Source organism: Garra rufa, chromosome 17 (assembly GCF_049309525.1).
Source record: "Garra rufa chromosome 17, GarRuf1.0, whole genome shotgun sequence".
Taxonomy (NCBI): domain Eukaryota; kingdom Metazoa; phylum Chordata; class Actinopteri; order Cypriniformes; family Cyprinidae; genus Garra; species Garra rufa.
Genome location: NC_133377.1, coordinates 44,615,248 through 44,634,768, shown reverse-complemented (window position 1 = coordinate 44,634,768; position 19,521 = coordinate 44,615,248). Strand labels below are relative to the sequence as shown.

General features: G+C 31.8%; 1 protein-coding gene across 1 annotated transcript; it reads right to left on the bottom strand.

The window, feature by feature from the left end:
* Positions 1 to 2,750: 2,750 nt before the first annotated feature.
* LOC141290075 (sodium channel regulatory subunit beta-1-like) lies at positions 2,751 to 19,082 on the bottom strand. Its single transcript, XM_073822273.1, has 6 exons — positions 18,346 to 19,082; positions 13,783 to 13,949; positions 11,318 to 11,555; positions 4,969 to 5,110; positions 3,464 to 3,535; positions 2,751 to 3,371 (listed from the first exon to the last, which is right to left on the bottom strand). Exons 1-5 carry the CDS (start codon positions 18,425 to 18,427, stop codon positions 3,469 to 3,471), a joined length of 696 nt encoding a protein of 231 aa, XP_073678374.1. The 5' UTR covers positions 18,428 to 19,082; the 3' UTR covers positions 2,751 to 3,371; positions 3,464 to 3,468.
* Positions 19,083 to 19,521: the final 439 nt, after the last annotated feature.

Here is a 19,521-nt window from a genome sequence, read left to right as displayed (position 1 = left end):
TACTGTTAATTTTGTCGTGATTAACTGTTATGGTTATTTTATGATTATTTTTTACATATTGTTAATTTTTTTAATCTTTTGTAATAATTATTTTATGATTATTTTAAAATACTGTTAATATTTTCTAAATCATATTATGATTATTTTTATATAGTTATTTTTTTCTTAATCTGTTATGATTTTTTTAAATACTGTTAATTTTGTGTGTATCATGTGTTATTATTTTATGAATATTAATATACTGTTAATTTTGTCGTAATTATCTGTTATGATTATTTTATAATTATTTTTTATATTTTTGTCTGAATCGTGTTATGATTATTTTTATATATTGTTCATTTTTTTCTTGATCATCTGTAATGATTATTTTATAATTATTTTTAAATACTGTTACATTTGTCTGAGTTTTTTTTTATATACTGTTAATTTTGTATTATTCATCTATTATTATTATTATTGGTATATATGTATATATTTTTTTTCATAATAATCTTTCATTTTTTTTAAATACTGTTAAGTTTGTGTATTTATCATCTGTTATGATGATTATTTATGAATATTTTATATACTGTTAATTTTATGTCTTAACTGTTCTTAACAATTATTTTTATATACTACTAATTTTGTCTGAATCATATTATGATTATATATTGTTAATTTATTTCTTAATCACCTGTAATGATTATTTTATGCTTATATTTTATGAATATTAATATACTGTTAATTTTGTCGTAATTAACTGTTATGGTTATTTTATGATATTTTATATATTCTTAATTTTTTTCTTAATTATTTGTAAGGATTATTTTATAATTATTTTAAAATACTGTTAATTTTGAATCATGTTAAGATTTTTTTATATATTATTTTTTTTCTTAATAATCTGTTATCATTTTATTATTTTTAAATACTCTTTATTGTGTGTTTATCATGTGATATGCTTATTTTATTATTTTTTTATATACTGTTTTGTCAGAATCACGTTATGATTATTTTATAATTATTTTAATATTTTTGTCTGAAACATGTTATGATTATTTGTATATATTGTTAGTTTTTTCTTAATCATCTGTAATGATTATTTAATAATTATTTTGTATACTGTTAATTTTGTATTATTTATCTTTTATGATTATTTTTGTATATTGTTTAATTTTTTTCTTAATCTGTTATGATAATTTTATTATTTTTAAATACTCTTGATTGTGTTTATCATGTCTTATGATTATTTTATGAATAATAATATACTGTTAATATTGTCTTAATTATCTGTTATGATTATTTTATAATTATTTTTACATATTATGAACTTTTGTCTTATTCACCTGTAATTATTATTTTATGCTTATTTTTAAATGCTTTATTTTGTGTTTATCATGTGTTATAAATATTTTATGAATATTTTGTATACTGTTAATTTTGTCGTAATTAACTGTTATGGTTATTTTTTATGTTCATTTTTTTCTTAATTATTTGTAATAATAATTTTATGATGATTTTTATATACTGTTAATTTTTTTCTTAATCACCTGTAATGATTATTTTATGATGATTTTTAAATACTGTTACATTTTGTGTGTTTATCGTGTTATGATCACTTTATGAATATTTTATATACTGGTAATTTTGTCACAGTTAACTTATTTTATGATTATTTTTACATATTGTAAAAAAAAAATCTTAATAATTTGTAATAATTATTTTATTTTTATATACTGTTAATTTTGTCTGAATCATGTTATGATTATTTTATAATTATTTTTATATTTTTGTCTGAATCATGTTATGATTATTTTTATATATTGTAAATGTTTTTCTTAATCTGTTATGATTTTATTATTTTTAATACTCCTAATTTTGTGTTAACAAGTTATATTAATGAATATAATATATTATTAATTTTTTCTTAATTATCTGTTATGATTATTTTATAACTATTTTTATTTTTTACTCTGAATCATTTTTTATATATTGTTATTTTTCCTTAATCTCCTGTAATAATTATTTTATGCTTCTTTTTAAATACTGTTAATTTTGTGGGTTTGTTATGTGTTATGATTTTTTATGAAAATTTAAATAATGTTAATTGTGTCATAATTAACTGTTATGGTTCTTTTATAATTATTTTAAAATACAGCTAATTTTGTCTAAATCATGTTATAATTATTTCCATATATTGTTCATTTTCTTGTTATGATTATTTTATGAATATTTTATATACTGTTAATTTTGCCTGAATCATGTTAGGATTCTTTTTATATATATATATATATATATATATATATTTTTTTTTTTTTTTTTTTTTTTTTTTTCTTAATAATCTGTTATGATTATTTTTATATACTGCTAATTTTGTCTCAATTGTCTGTTATTATTTTATGACTATTTTAATATACTGTTCATTTTATGTGAATTGTGTTTTACATATCGTTAATTTATTTCTTAGTCATCTGTACTGATTATCTTATAATTTTTTTTATATTTTTATCTGATTTTTATACACCGTTCATTTTTCTTAACCATCCGTCATCATTATTTTAAAACCATTTCGTTTAGTCTAAATCCCATGATGATCATTTTAAATTCATGCCTATTTTTAAATGTTACAAAATGTTACAAATTTGCACAAAGCCGTGTGAATATCCATTGTGTGTGAAAGAGTAAATGTAACAAATGTCGTATATGTTAAATTAACTGACATGATCAAACACAAAGCAGCATCCGCTCACAAATCAAACAGTCCACAGGAATCATTTCAACTCATTTAATTGCACATCTCTCTCTCTCTCGTTCTCTGCACTCCCGCCCACCAGCCCTGCGTTTCCCAGCATCCATTTCTGCATTTCCCACAGATGATGATGATCATCACATTATATCAGAAAGGGCCTATCTGGGGCGAGCGATCGGGTGTCCTAATGCGCTTACCCACAATGCATCTCAAACGTTCGACGAGAGCTTGCTACATTCAAGAGCTAGAGTTTGATTCTCGTATTGCACTTGGATTACACCACTAAGAGTTTCCAAACGTATACAAATGGCATATCTGCATTCACATTCACGTCTAGCTCATGCAGCCGCGGCGGTGCATGGCGGATGCTCTTACAGTATGTGTAGGATATAGATATAGATATGGCCTCCGGATGTGACAAAGACTGATCTCTAGTGCAAAATCAGCGTATTGCGTTTCTATGGGAGCGGCCGGAGTACCGCGCTCCACCGCCAGGGGGGTTTATCCATGCATAGCGTAAAGGTCATGCGGAGGAGATCAGGTCCAGAGCTAAGAAAAGCTTAGAAAAACAGGAGGAGGAAGTGGAGGAGACAGTGACGGCAGTTCAGGAGGAAGAGGTTTGGAAAGAGCGTCCTGGAAAAGCCTGCAGACGGGAAACAAGAAAGAGGTTGGAAAAAGAGAGACGAGGCCTGGACTAGTTAAACCAGGGCTAGTTAGGACCGCTGGTTAACTCACCTGTGCTATTCTGCTACCTGAACGCCGGCGCAGTTGTCTTTGCTCTCGGACGCGATCGCTAGATACTCCGCGCTGAAACACACAAAACAAACACCGTTTATAGCCATTTCCTGAAAAAAACACTTGCAAATAATCTGATGGATGCAACTAAAAGATATTAAAACTTTACAGATGGTTTTAGTGTTATTGAGATATTATTGTGTTTTTAATAACATTTTGAAGCGGTTTTTATTGTTATATTGTCATTTGCATTTTAGTTAAGGGTTTTTAGTAGTTTTTGTTGTGTGTGTGTGTGTGTGTGTGTGTGTGTGTGTGTGTGTGTGTGTGTGTGTGTGTGTGTGTATATAGTTTTGTTTATTTTTCCTTCAGTTTTAGTTAATATTTTTTGGTCAAAATAATGAGTAATATTTTTGGTCCTGTAAAAATGAATTTAATAATTACAAACAGTCAAAACAATGAACAAACAAATTTAATTTGATAATTATAAATAGTCAAAATAATGAGTAAACAATATGTTTGGTCCTTTAAAATTGAATTTGGTGATTATAAATAGTCAAAATAGTGACTAAACTGTTTTCAGTCCTGTAAAATTGAAATTAATAATTAAAAATTGTCAAAAAATAATGAGTAAACTGTATTTTCAGTCCTGTAAAATGTTATTTAATAATAATAAATAGTCAAAATAACGAATAAACAATATTTTTGGTCCTGTAAAATTTAATTTAATAATTATAAATAGTCAAAATTATGACTAAACTGTTTTCAGTCCTGTAAAATTGAAATTAATAATTAAAAATAGTCATTAAATAATGAGTAAACAATATTTTTGGTCCTGTAAAATTGAATTTAATAATAATAAATAGTCAAAATGATGAGTAAACAATATTTTTGGTCCTGTAAAATTGAATTTAATAATAATAAATAGTCAAAATAATGAGTAAACAATATTTTTGGTCCTGTAAAATGTAATTTAATAATTATAAATAGTCAAAATTATGACTAAACTGTTTTCAGTCCTGTAAAATTGAATTTAATAATTAAAAATAGTCAGAATAATGACTAAACAACATTTTCAGTACTGTAAAATTGAATTTAATAATAATAAATAGTCAAAATAATGAATAAACAACATGTTTGGTCCTATAAAATTGAATTTGATGATTATAAATAGTTAAAATAATAAGTAAACAGTATTTTTGTTCCTGTAAAATTGCATTTAACAACTAAAATGATAATAAGTACCCAATATTTTTGGTCAATATTTAGTGAAAATGTGTCTCTCGTAACATTGAAATACTATGATCGTTTATATTTATTTTGTGAATTTCAGTTTTAGTTATTGTACTATACAAAGACAAACTAAGTGAAATGAGAAAAAGCACTGATCTATACACTAAACTTCTTAATGAACGAGTAACCAAGAGTCCTGCAGTGTGACAGATGAGTTTGTGTCAGCTGTAATGTGTGTGGTGTTGATGGAGGTGTGTTTGCTGTGTGTTACTGACGCGCTTGCTCTGAGCGCTTCCTCTCCGGCGGCTGCGATCTTCCTGTAGCAGTAGATCATCTCCACCAACAGCCAGAGCTGCAGACCGATGATGGACACGTACATCATGACCTCCGACACGATAGACGCCGTCCCACGCGTGGCTGAAACACACAAACACACTCGCTCTACTGTCCGTCACACTGAACACACGCCTCATTTCCTGCTTCAGGACATTCTTGAGTAAGGACTCTACGCTGACATTTCTTTTTAGGAGCACCTTCTAATCAATAATCTAAAAATCTGATCAAAAATTTGACTAGTTAAAGAGATTTAAAGACTTTTGTTTGTACCTTTGCGATGGCATTTTTCTAACTGTATTAGGGTGGTTTGAGAAACTGATTCACTTATCAGCTATTTTTCTTCTTCTTAAACTAAATTTCTGAACGCTCCTCGTCCTAGAGCTTTCCAGCTAGAACCACCAATCTCTGGCCAGCTCTTCAGACTGATCTCACTGAGTGTGCTCTGTCTGTTCAGACTGATCTGAGTTTATCAAATTGAAGATTGAAGATCATCAAAACCCCATAGACTTACATTGAGGGAATGTTCAAATGATCAACACTATTCAAACTCCAGCTGTCAAAATTCAAATTAAAACTCCCAGAATCCCTGTGCACCACACATAAACCAGAGCCGTTTAGAAACAGAGTTGCGACACGCTTTGATCTCTCCGCGGGGTTCATGGAGCTCTCAATAGTTTCAAACAACTCGCCACTGTGAATGGGTTTCAGTAGGATAGACAGTAGTTTGACTATATGTGACCCTGGACCACAAAACCAGTCATAAGGTTAAATTTTACAAAACTGGGATGTATTCATCATATGAAAGCTCAATAAATAAGCTTTCTATTGAAATATGGTTTGTTAGGATAGGACAATATTTGGCTGAGATACATCTGTTTGAAAATCTGGAATCTGAGGGTACAAAAAAAATCAAAATACTGAGAAAATCACCTTTAAAGTTGTCCAAATTAAGTTCTTAACAATGCATATTATTAATCAAAAATTACATTTGGATAGGTTTACAGTAGGAATTTTACAAAAAAATCTTCATGGTACACGATCTTTACTAAATTTCCTAATGATTTTTGACATAAAAGAAAAATCAAAAATTTTGACCCATACAATGTATTTTTGGCTATTGCTACAAACATACCCCAGCGACTTAAGACTGGTTTTGTGCTCCAGGGTCACATATTTGCAGCAATTTCGAGTAATTATTAACACCTAATGTGCATTGACTGTGTAGTGTTAACTACTCTGAATACGCTTTACAATCGCATTTTATTCTGGGGAGTGATGAAGAGACATCATTAATATGTTCTCAAACTCTTTAGCAGTCAAATGTGACCAAACACTTTAAGTGTAACTTTTATTCAATTAAATAATTTGAATTGTTGGATTGTGAATTGAATTGAATTTGGATTTGTCCATTATATGACTGACAGACTGCAAAGGGTTTTCGTTAAAAGTCTTCGTTTGTGTTCTACTGAAGAAACAAAGTCACCTACATCTTGGATGCCCTGGGGGTGAGCAGATAAACATCACATTTTCATTTTTGGGTGAACTATCCGTTTAAGCCTTAACTCAATTTTGACCAAATGTGTAGTTACTGTGCTTTGCCTTTGGAGGGCAGTATAGAGCCATCTGCTTTTTTTAAAAACATTTGAATAGGTTTAACAATAGATTAACAGCTCGGAACATATACTTTAACTAGGAACACCGGAGACCGGAAATGCAAAGCATTCTTCAGTCAGGCGTGACTTCCGCGTTCAGGAAAAACGTCCGCTTGATTGAGTCTGAAGGGATTGTGGGAGTTTTGTCAGTGTGAGTTTGAATAGTGTTGATCATTTGAACATTCCCTCAATGTAAGTCTATGGGAGTTTGATGATTTTCAATCTTCAATTTGATGAAAACTATAAGTCAGATCAGTCTGAAGAGCCTCTTTAAGGCAAGTCATGTGACTCGGCGGCCATCTTTGAAACGTCTCTCATGCAGGCAAGTGCAGCTCCTATCTCTTTGAATGGGGAAACGTTGAATTCTCCAAAACTGTTCACCAAGCTTACGATTAAATTTCATTTTTTTAAATCTCCAAAGAAATCCAACAAGAACTGCCTCATAAATATGGTTCCTTGTGTTCCAATAGCGTTAAAAAAACGCTTATTTTGTAACTGTAGTTCCCACCCCTGTCCAGTTGGTGGCAAATGCGCTCCAGTGTTCGCTCAGAGCACGTTATCCAGAACAAAAAAAATAAACTCTTACGAATCCTTTGCTATGCGTTTGATTACACCAGTACCCAGTTAAGGCTACAGCGATCTATCACGCCACATTAAAGAGCGCCAAAACGGTATTTATTACTTGAATTTTCTAACGAAATGGACAGAATTTGAAATCTGAGGCGTTTTCATATTGAAAGTAACAAATGAGGCACACTATGCAGCCTACTCTTCACAAACAGCATATACCGAAAGATCGACTGGGATTTAAGAAATATTAGTCTATAAAAATGAGAATCTATTCAAATCGAGAAATCAATTTTTTTACCCAGTCCTGCATGTTTTGTTGTTTTGTCACTCCTGAGTGTGGTATTGTTCATCTGTTCTCTTCATAAATAAATGAAATGAAAACCTGTTAGGGCTGGGTATTGTGACCAATTCGGCGATTCGATTCGATTCTTATTTTTATGGTTTCGATTCGATTCGATTCGATATCGATTAGCTATCGATATTTCATTTAAAATGTTAGTTTTGCAGACATGGGATCCATATTTTGATATAAATTCTTGTAACTGAAACTCTGCACTTAAGTTTATTACTGAAATACACATCTACATTAATAATAGGGTGCACACAGTTTAAAAACAACTTTTATTTTAAATGAACACTGTAACAGGAAGTCATAAATATGTGCATCCATTGTACACCATGCAAACAAACTGCAAAATGCACATTACTGTAAAAAAAATAAAAAGACTGTAAATGTGCAACAGTGAAATCTATTAAGATCTTCAAACGTGTTTAAGAAATAAAACATTTTTCTAAATTCAAAACGTTCAAAACAGGCCCATTATAAAGCCCTTGTCTGCGTTTACAAAACATTCTAACTGTCCATAAAACTAACAGTTCTTAACTACAGCTAATCATTTTTGATCACCAGATTTTTCTGCAAAAAAAAAGCAGCTGATCAAGATGTTCTGATCTGATCTAAGGCAGCTCCTTTGCGCTGTGATTAGATCACCAGCGGTTGAGAAAACTCTCTCAGCAGGAACACTAGTGACACCTTCAGGACGAGAGGTGAATATTCATATCCTCTTACGTAGGGCTGGGCGATATGGCTGAAAACTATATCACGATATCAGTGTTTCATATCGGTCGATATCGATAATTATTGATATTTTTATGACCCATTTAAAATAAGGACCAGGAGAAAAATATATTACACTCAAGCATTTTTATTTTAAACTTAACCTGCCTCTGATCATAATCCCCTCAGTTATTAAGACAGAAATGTCAACGACCATGGAAAACTCATATAATTAAAATGTAAACATAAGTCTAAAGTCACAATATACACTTAATTATCTCTTAATTCTCAATTCAAACCCCATTCATTGTCGATGAAGTGAATGGTCAAGCTAATGTATGGGCCAGAAGTACGGCTTGACCACAGGTCAGAGGTTGTTGCAAAGTACTTGGCTGATAATATTTTTTTCTGCACAGATTGCTGGTTGCCAGTAGCCAACATTACTTCTTTCCCGGTACTTTAGCCTATACTTTGTGTAATAACAAAAGTATTTATTTAAGTGAAAAAATAAGTCCAAAACTTTCAACATTTTGAACAATAGGGCCTTACAATCTTTTTTTTTTTTTTTCAGAAATTTTTGTTTTAATTTTTCTGATAATCAAATGAAAGCAAAATCACTGATTTATTTTTTAAAATAAAAATAAACGGAGCTTTACTGTTAAAATTAATACATAGAAGAAAAATTATATTCAGTTAAAAAAAGGTTTAATAATAATAGTATTTTTTCAACAATTAAGTGGTGACTCTTTATTTTATTTTTTATCATATATATTGTTTTATGTAAATTATTTAAATGTGAACATATAAACACCTACATTATACTGTACAAAGTAATACAAGACTAATATTGTTCTGTTACATGTTAAACCGCACTTTTATTTTGACAGGTTGCCGTGAAGTTTCAGTGTGTAATACAGTATGAATGATGCTAGCTTCACTAATGAAACGGTAAAATTGACAAAAAGTGACACTCACAGCAGCTTTGGAGATGTATTTATTGGAGTTTGTCTGTTCATGTGAGATGCAAAGGCCAAAAATTAGCGGGAGCGTCACGTGTGCAGTAAGTTATGCGTGTAGTGAAAATAAAACGCGTCTCCTCCATTCATAGGCAAACGGAACATGCAGGATTCTTATTGAAACGGTCTTTTTGCATTTCAGTTTTCACAGACACTAGTCCATATCGCGACCTGAATTAATTAACAGACCAACTTTTGATTTATTGGTCCAAAAATCGACGAATTCCGCGGCATTCCGCCCTATAGTAAAGTCCGTTTTTATGAATGGAGTCCGCGATCCCGTCTGTGAGGAGACATTGTAAACGCGCCATCATGTAGAGACAGAAATCAAATGCCGTCGTGTGAATAAGATTAATAACATAAGGCTATTTAGTTTGTTTAATACAACAACATGGACCCGTTCTGTAGGAAAGATAACCTTAACTTCTATTGTGATCTGGCGCTATGAACTGAACGTTAAAGGGGGGCTGGGCGGGCCGACGAAGAATACAAAATATCGAACGTTTTATCGAACACATTTTTTATTGATATCGATCTCTTGTCTATCGCGATATATATCGTTATCGTTTTATCGCCCAGCCCTACTCTTACGTGAAGCACGTGCATTAAGAATCGATTTGGGGATTTCCCGAATCGATATGGTTGGGTTAAACTGAAGATCGATTAAAATCGGAGAATCGATATTTTTTACCCAGCCCTAAAACCTATACAGTATGCTTGCATTGTAGGTTCATTATTAAAAATTAAAATTTGAACAAAAATAAAAGCAATTAAATGCATTATTATAATATGAAAATTCAAATGACGGGTAATAATAGATTATGACGGGAATTTTTACCACCCTGTCCGTCAAAATGACAGACAACGAAAAAGTCTAACGCAACCTCTGCCTGGAACGCTGCAAAGTCGTGATTTGAAGTCGTGATTTACGAGCTCAAAAACCTGCCTGGAACGCAGCATTAGAGCGCCGATTGTTTCTATAGCAACCGGGACTCCTAAGGCCCAGATCACACCGAACGCGTTTTTGCAGTTGGAGGCGCCTCTTTTGAATGGTTTTCTGTTGGCAGTGAGCGTTCTACGCGCTGCTTATGCGCCCCCCGCGCCTCGCGTTTTTGCAGGAGCGCTCTGAGCGCCTGAAGTTGAAAAAAAATCAACTCTGAGCGGAAAAACGCCCAACGTCATTCGCGTTCTTTTCCATTGTCCAATCGAATGAATGGAGAGGCGGGCCTTCTGTTGTGATGGTGAAAGTTTACCGTTGCTTAAAAAGTCCGGAGACTGCAAGAAATAGAGGAGAAACCTTTGGTGTCTATCGTGGGTAACCCGGAGCTGTATTATTTAGGGTCTCTGCTAATATGACAGTTTACTTAACAGCAAAAAACTAAGATTTTAGGGTGCTCGCGCAATAATCCTTTGAATTGACTGACAGGACAGCTGTTTTGGTCGTTGCTTAGCAACATAAAAAAAACGCAGCACACTGCTCTTTCATTAAAAGTCACCAAACAAGGCAGTGCTGTGCGCCTCGCGTTTTTAGAACTAAAAGGCACGTTCGGTGTGATCGGGGCCTAACACAGCCGCAGTGACGCGCTGACTTTACTAATCAACGATTGGCTCTTTCACTAAGAAGGCAGGGCTTCACGGCCATAATTAGCGTTGCATTTTTCCCCATTCAAAACTAGGCTAGGAGGAGTAGTGTTTAGAAATGTAGTCTAAGAGGAAGAATAAAAAGCTTAAATAGCAGATCGGCTTTCTCAAGCCAACTGAATAAAGTTAGAAAAATGCCATTAGAAAAGTACAAACAAAACTCCTCTGTAAATCACTGTAGGAGTCAAATATCAGCTCGTAATGGGACGGCTAATTCTTTTGATTATTGATTAGAGGGTGCTTCTGAAATTCTGACTGTGCTCCTAAATATTTGTTTTCAGCGTCAGATCTGGAAGTGAAATGTTTGCAGTGTAGAGCGCTGAGAGCTGACACAGAAGGACTTCATTCGTACCTTTGGCCACGACGGTGAGGTGGACCTCTTTGCTGGCGATGGTGGGGAACTCGAGGTGTTTGTAGAGGAGGACTCTGTTGAAGATGCAGCGGTAGACGCCGGAGTCGTTGAAGGTGACGTTGAGGATGTCCACAGACGCGTCCTGAATGTCGAAGGTTTTCTTGCTGCCGTGCCACTCCACGCGATCCTGGAAGCGCTCGTCGATCACGTTGGACGCCTCGCCGTCGTAGCTGTAAATCTGACCACCAGACGACAAAGCGTCAGACATTCAGTTCGGCAAATCACCAAACATCCCTCCTTCCCTAAACATGGACCACTTCAAGACGCCTGTCAGGCTTTAAAAAGGACATTGTGAATTTTTTCATTTTAATCAAATTATATAAGTTAATTATTTACATTTGTTTTTATTTACATCTAATTTGCTTTGTTTTAATATTTCACTTTAACTAAACAAATTGTTGGTACCCTTCGGTCAATGAAGGAAAAACTCACCAAACAACACAGTGACTGCCTGGAGCCCTATACTGCCCTCCAAAGGCAAAAAGCAGTAACTACACCAACACTGAAACTGAGAAAAATGCCTTTAAAAGTTTTACACCAGCTAGTCAAACATTTTGACACGTGTTTCTCTGAAACAGGACGAAATTGTACCCGGAGACTGTCTCAAAGTTGTCACAAAGTCCATTTTAAGCATTAATTCAATTTTGACCAAATGCGTAGTTACTGCGCTTTGCTTTTGGAGGGCAGTATATGTAGGCCCACTGACTGATTACAAGATTGTAGACACCTGTGATGCTAATTAGTGGACACACCTTGAATTAACATTATTTTCAGTCTTTTCTAGGGGTACCATCATTTTTGTCTAGGCCTGTTTCATGAGTTTAATTTTTTTTAAAAAGCACGGTTGAAAAGCAATGACTTTTTATTGGTTAACATTCATAGAATTTTTATTTATTATTACTTTTGTCAGATTAAAGTTATTTCTGTGACCATTGTGAGTTTTTCTTTCAATGACCGAAGGGTACCAACAATTTTGTCCACGTGTGTATATTTAGTTTATAATGCTTTATTTATTTATTTTAGTCAAATGCTTTTGTTTATTTATTTAGTTGGTTATTCTAATATTTTTTATATTTTTAATTAATATTTTACTTTATCTTATATATATAAAAAAAAAATATTTACTTGCTTTCTTGCATTTGTTTTAATCATTCACACATTTATTTACATCAAATTTGATTTAATCTAATTCAAACTTTATTTGAATAAAATGTATGTTTTATTTATTTAAATCAAATGCTTTTGTTTATTGATTTAGTCATTTATTTATTATTTTTAGCATTTTTTGTGAATGCCTCACTTTAATCAAGTGCTTTCGTTCATCGATTTATTTATTTATTATTTTTAGCCGTTTATTTATGTGAAATGCATAAAATTATTTACTTACATCAAAGATTTTATTTTAATTAAATGTATTTATTTTACTAATATTTTATTTGGGCATTTAAAATAATACCCAAACAATTAAATAAATACAAAAAAGGCTAAAAATAATAAATAAATGACTAAATTAATAAACGAAATGCATTTGAGTAAAATAAATAAAACAAATACATTTAATTGAAATCAATTTTTAATTACAACGAATCAAAAGTAATAATTTAATCAAATTGTTAAAAATAAATCAAATTTGATGTAAATAAATATACCCGAATGACTAAATAAATACAAAACAGCATTTATTCACATAATAAATAGCTAAAAATAATAAATAAATGACTAAATTAATAAACGAAAGACTGAGTAAAATAAATAAAACAAATACATTTAATTAAAATCATTTTTAATTACAATAAATCAAAAGTAATAATTTAATCAGATTAATTGTTAAAAATAAATACAATTTGATGTAAATAAATAATACCCAAACAACTAAATAAATACAAAACAGCATTTATTCACATAATAAATAAATGACTAAATCAATAAACAATTGTAAATACATTTAATTAAAATAACGTGTTAATTAGAACAAATCAAATTCAATCATTTCATCAAATTAACTGTTAAAAACAAAACAATAAATAATACCTGAATGTCTGAATAAACACAAATAAGTATTTATTTAAAAAAAAAAAAAGCTAAAAATAATAAATGGCTAAAGCATTTGATAAATGGCAAGTAAAACAAATACATTTAATTCATATAAAGTGTGAACAGAGTTAATTTACCAAATGTTTATTTATTTATTTGAATGAAGTTTAACTGAAAGTCACCATTAAAGTCTCATAAGAGCTGCAGTGTTTTAAGAGCAGAGCCAAATTTAGCTTCATGACTCTATTCCTGTCTGTTCCTCACATAAACCTCAGAAGACTTGGAAGGAATATAGTCCTGGAGTCACACGATCTGCTCTTATGATTCATTTATGCTGCTTTTATGGAGCTGTATCGACCCTCAGAACTCACGTGTACGAAGTCGGCCTCTCCTCGCGCCCTGAACAGCCAGTCGATGGTAGCCGTGGCCTCCATCTCTCCTCGCATCTTACAGGAAATGCATCCCAGCTTGAAACTGCGTCCCGCCACGGCCTCGGTGTCCGAATCCACCTCCGCACACGCACCGTTACACAGAGACACTGCAGACACACAGCTCTGATCATCACACTAAACATCAAGAAAGAAAAGTAAGTGTTCGTGCTTCTTAAAATTTTACGCTTACTCAACTCAAATATCCACTTTTTTTTTTTTTTTTTTTTTCATTGGATAGGACAATATTTGGCTGAGATACCACTATTTGAGAAAATCTCCTTTAAAGTTGTCCAAATGAAGTTCTTAGCAATGCATATCACTAATCAAAAATTAAGTTCTGATACATTTATGGTAGAAAAAATAACTAAATATCTTCACGGAACGTGATCTTTACCTAATATCCTAATGATTTTTGGCATGAAAGAAATCAATCTCTTTATTTTAATTAAATATTATTCATTTAAATCAATCTATTATGATTTCTTTCAAAATGTTTTATTTAATTTCTATTACATCATTGCATTATTTTTCCACTCATTATAGTAAATCAAATAGTTTTATTTTAATCAAATGTATTCATTTAAATCATGCTTCAGTCAAATGTTTTGGTTTTTTTAAGTTATTAATTTTATGCTTACTCTACTCAAATATCCACTTTTTTTTCTTTTTTTTTTTTTTTTTTACATTAGATAGGACAATATTTGGCTGAGATACAACTATTTGAGAAAATCTCCTTTAACCCTTGTGCACTCAAAAAAATTATAATTACACATAGGTGCAAAATGGACAAAAATGTCCATGTCCAAAAACTGACATAAAAATATGATTTATTAATATATTTTTCCACTTTCACTGATGTTGATTTTAACCAGCATCTGCAACCAGTAAACATTAATTTTCAGAATTTTAACCCTTTAAATGCTGGTTTGTTTACATAATGCTACATGTGTTTTTTTATGAAAAAATGAAAAATAGTAGTTAATTTCCATATACTTAATGCCAAGCAGAATTTTTTTTCTTTGCTTATTAGCTTCTTGGGTGTGTCAGTGAAGAACAACAACACTAATTTTGAGGCATTTAGATTTTTTATGTAGTGTCAGATTTAAAAAAAAAATATATATAATAAATATAATATAATTGTCCATAATGGACAAAAATGTCCATGTCAAAAAACTGTCACAGAAATGTTATATATAAATATTTTTTTCCACTTCTACCAACTGTTGTTTTTTTATCAGCATCTCTTCTATTCATAATTACCAAACATTCATTCATTTTCAGAATTGTAATGCTTTTAAAGCTGGTATCTTTCCATAATGCTCTTCGTCAGTGGGCAACACTAGCTCCAGATCTTCCTCTGCTGAGTAACATCTCTTCATCTTACAAGCAATGAAATGACCAAGCCCTCAAGCACCAAATATGTCTAGGTTTTGCTTTGCGAACACCTGTCTGGCTGTGCGAACACTCAAACTTTGTATAAAATCTACCGGACTACAATCAGCATTTTCTTGAGGTCAAAACAAAAACAATGCGTTTAGGGGCTTCTGAACTTCTACATCAAATCCAAGCTCACCTTGTATCTCTGTACAAAAACAATAACAAATGAAAAAGTGCAATCAAGGATTAAAATGTGTGTTTGGGTGAAAAAGAAAAATCCTCAAAGCTCATTAACCTTCTTTGACCTCATTCCTAGTTTTCTCAAGACCCTATGACCCTGCCAAGGGTGAGACTCATAGACATGGAGTGGGATTTTTGATTGCCAGTACAATATCATTTCTTTCAAACTAATTACACCCATAAAATGAATTAGTAAACACATGCAAACCACACTCTGACATCCTTACCAACATACCCACACAACTATAGCTGCATTACTTGTCCAATTGACTCTATAATAGACTATAATATTCATAAGCAGAAAACACAAAAAATGGGTATATCTTTTATATGCCAAATTTGAAAAAAATGGCACAATCTAGAAAAAAAAAAATGGTATAAATTTTAAATTTGAAGTTTTCCCGATAGAATCAACGCCTATTAGCAAACATTGCATCATTTTATAGTCAAATGGCCCTGGGTTACAAAATTGCAGTTTTAATGGGTTTCAATGTGGACATTTTTGTCCTTAAAGGATAACTGTTGCCAAAATGCAACCTGGGCTGTTTTTTTTTTTACTGTAAACGAGACGAACTTATATCTAAAAGCATAATTACGACAAACGAGCCGTTTTTGAGATTGACGGTGATTTCGTTTTGTGGTCAATGGCCGGTGAATGGGAGAACTAGGGGCATAACTTTGAGCGCACCAAAATCGATATTTTTACGACACTAAGAAGACTCGACACACCATGAAACTTTGCTGGAAGTATCGCCTGGGTCTCTACACATGAACTCCAGCATTGAGAACATTGTTTGTGTGCACAGAGTTCACTAAAAAGAAAGGTTTTGAACAACTCACTTTCACTGTTTGAGTTTCCGCTCGCGGTCGTCTCGCCAGTCAAGAAGAGTCCATCTCAGAATGCGAGAAGAGTAAAGATGGATAGCTCCTAAAGCATATTTCCATATAAATGCACGGCTAATTCGTTGTTTTGTCGCAAGTGAAAAACAATATTAACCTTCTAGTTGTCAAAAGAGCCTCATATAAGCTTAATATTTCGTCAAATGGTGTGTCGAGCCTTCTTAGTGTTGTAAAAATATCGATTTTGATGCGCTCAAAGATATGCCCCTAGTATTCCCATTCACCGGCCATTGACCACAAAACTAAATCACGCTCAATCTCAAAAACGGCTCATTTGTCGTAATTATGCTTTTAGATACAAGTTTGTCTTGTTTACAGTAAAAAAACAGCCCAGGTTGCATTTTGGCAATAGGAAAATTGATTTTTTTTTAAGGAAATGAGGGTGAAATATTAAAATTTCAATAAAAATACACACCTGAACCAAGATGTATGTAGTTTAAGGCAATAACACAGCCACACTTATAACAAAAAACAAAACTGAAATGGAGAAAAAATGTCCATAAGGTCGCACAAGGTTAAAGTTGTCCAAATTAAGTTCTTAGCAATGCATATTACTAATCAAAAATTAAGTTTTGATATATTTATGGTAGGAAAAATAACTAAATATCTTCATGGAACGTGATCTTTACCTAATATCCTAATGATTTTTGGCATAAAAAAAAATCGAAAGTCTCTTTATTTGAATTAAATATTATTCATTTAAATCAATCTATAATGATTTCTTTCAAAATGTTTTATTTAATTTCCATTACATCATTGCATTATTTTTCTACTCATTATAGTACATCAAATTTTATTATTTTATTTTAATCGAATGTATTCATTTAAATCATGCTTCGGTCAAATGTTTTGGTTTTTTAAGTTATTAATTTTACGTTTAATCAACTCAACAAAACATCCATGTTATCATGTAGTACAACTTAACATTTCGTGTTGACTAAACTTAAAATTTTAAGGCAGCATAAATACTTACTTTTTTGGGTTAAATCAAATCGCCTTTAAAGCATATGCATATTACTAATAAAAAATTAGGTTTTGATATATTTACTGTAGGAAATTTACTAAATATCTTCATGGAGCATGATCTTATTTTAATGACGATTTTGATTACTTAGTTTATTTGAATCAATATTTATGTTTAGTTATTTACATCTAATTGTATTTATTTATTATAACCAAATCTTCATTGTAATCAAATTCATTTATTTTAATAATAATTTCATTTTACCTAAATCAAACAAATTCAGTTATTTATTTTAATCAAATGTTATTCATTTATATCAATTTATAATGATTTCTTTCAACACGTTCTTTAATATTGCTTATTTTTATCAATTTATTTTAATTAGATGTTTTTTAACATCCACTGTTATTCATTTTAAATTAAATGCAGTCACTTCTTGATTATTTATTTAAATCCATAAAAAATTTTTTTATCAAACTTAATCATGTTTTGTTTATTTAACAAAATGTTTGTTTAAATATTTAATCAAATATGTACTCAAATAAGTCATTTAATTAAATTGGTTCATTTATTGTCATCAGATGTATTAAGTTATTCTTCATTTAAATCAATTTATAATTATTCCAATACTTTTTTGTATTTAAACATGTTTTAATTTCTATTACAGCATTGCATTATTTTCCACTCATTACATATTCCAGTCAAACATATTAATTTCTTGTTTATTTATTTAAATCCATCTTTAAAATGTAATAAAACCAAATTATCTTCTATTTAAACTTTTTTTTGTCTACTTACATTATTCAACTTATCCATTTGAATCCTATTTATTACTTAAATATTTTTTAATAACTTAAAACCATATCCAACTCTTTTTTTCCCCATTTTAATCTAATTTATTTCTTTAGCTTTGCCTTATTTTTTTAAGATACAGTTTTTCTCTAAACTTTTCACTCCCTTGCGGGCCCCTGAGGGTCCCGGGACCCTGGTTTGCAAGCCCCTATTCAGATGATGATACTCACCGGAGAGTGCGCAGAACACACACAGGAGCAGAAGATGTCTCATATTCGCATCCGCCATCTTCATCTTCATCATCATCTTCATCTTCTTAATGGCAGCAGACAAACACACTTCTCTCTGTCTGTCTAGTGTCCACAGTGCTGGATCTTCATGTCCCGCTCAGGAAAGGTTCAGAAGCACCCCGTCCCGCTCATGTGACCGCCCCAGACGGCTAGACCAGCTGCACCTGAGGTTTTTGGGGGGGGTTTTTTGCTTAGAAAGATGTCTAGTGTGCAAAACGAGGCCAGTGGCTCCTGATTCAGCAAAGGGCCCTGATTCTTTGGCTCTGCTGCAGCACTCACAGCCTTACTGCTCTACTGACACTTTAAAATCAGACAATCAATCATCAGAAATGTCCAGACCTGAGATCATCAGCTCATCTGTGCGTCTGTGACGGGGATTAATATGTAAATAAAGCGCGTTCACGTTCGTTCATATGTTTACATGCAGAGCGTCTGTCACTCGCCTCCGTGAGTAAATCCTCAAGCATCAGACGGACGCGTGTGGTCGGGAACCGGAGATCCGTCGGGTTTTAACGCCATTCTGAGCGGCTCGCTCGCGCGTCCTGTGCGTTGTGTAGATCCCGGTGACGCTCGGACTGGGACTGATGCATTGCGGTAAAAATCCCGGGCCGCGCGCGCAGCCCAACCGAACCCGCGTGACGTCACGACGCTGCCGGCAGGTGCAGCCCCTTTGAAACTTTCTGAAATGGAAAATATCGACATTTAATTTAAATTAATAATCGGTAGATGTAATAAATGATGTGCTCTTCTCTCAGACCAGCTTCTGTTTTATACCGCATCACATTTTCGAATATATTTTTTTTTTACATTTGTTATTTCTTTCAGTATTTATTTATTTAATCAGGTACAATACGCATTGATATTTCGTAAAATGTGCCAGATTTAGTCAAAACGGCTAATTTTGATCTAAAGTCCTGGGGCAGGTTGAAAAAAAATAGCTGTTGTTAAATCCTTCATTATTTTATCTTCATTATATTCCAACATTATTTTAATAATCTAATTATGGTTTATCAGGGTTGTGAACGTCTTGTTAAAAATATTTATATTTTTTGCAAGACCTAAATAATACAATAATATTTAGTAAATAATAATAGTAAATAACATATTGTATATATA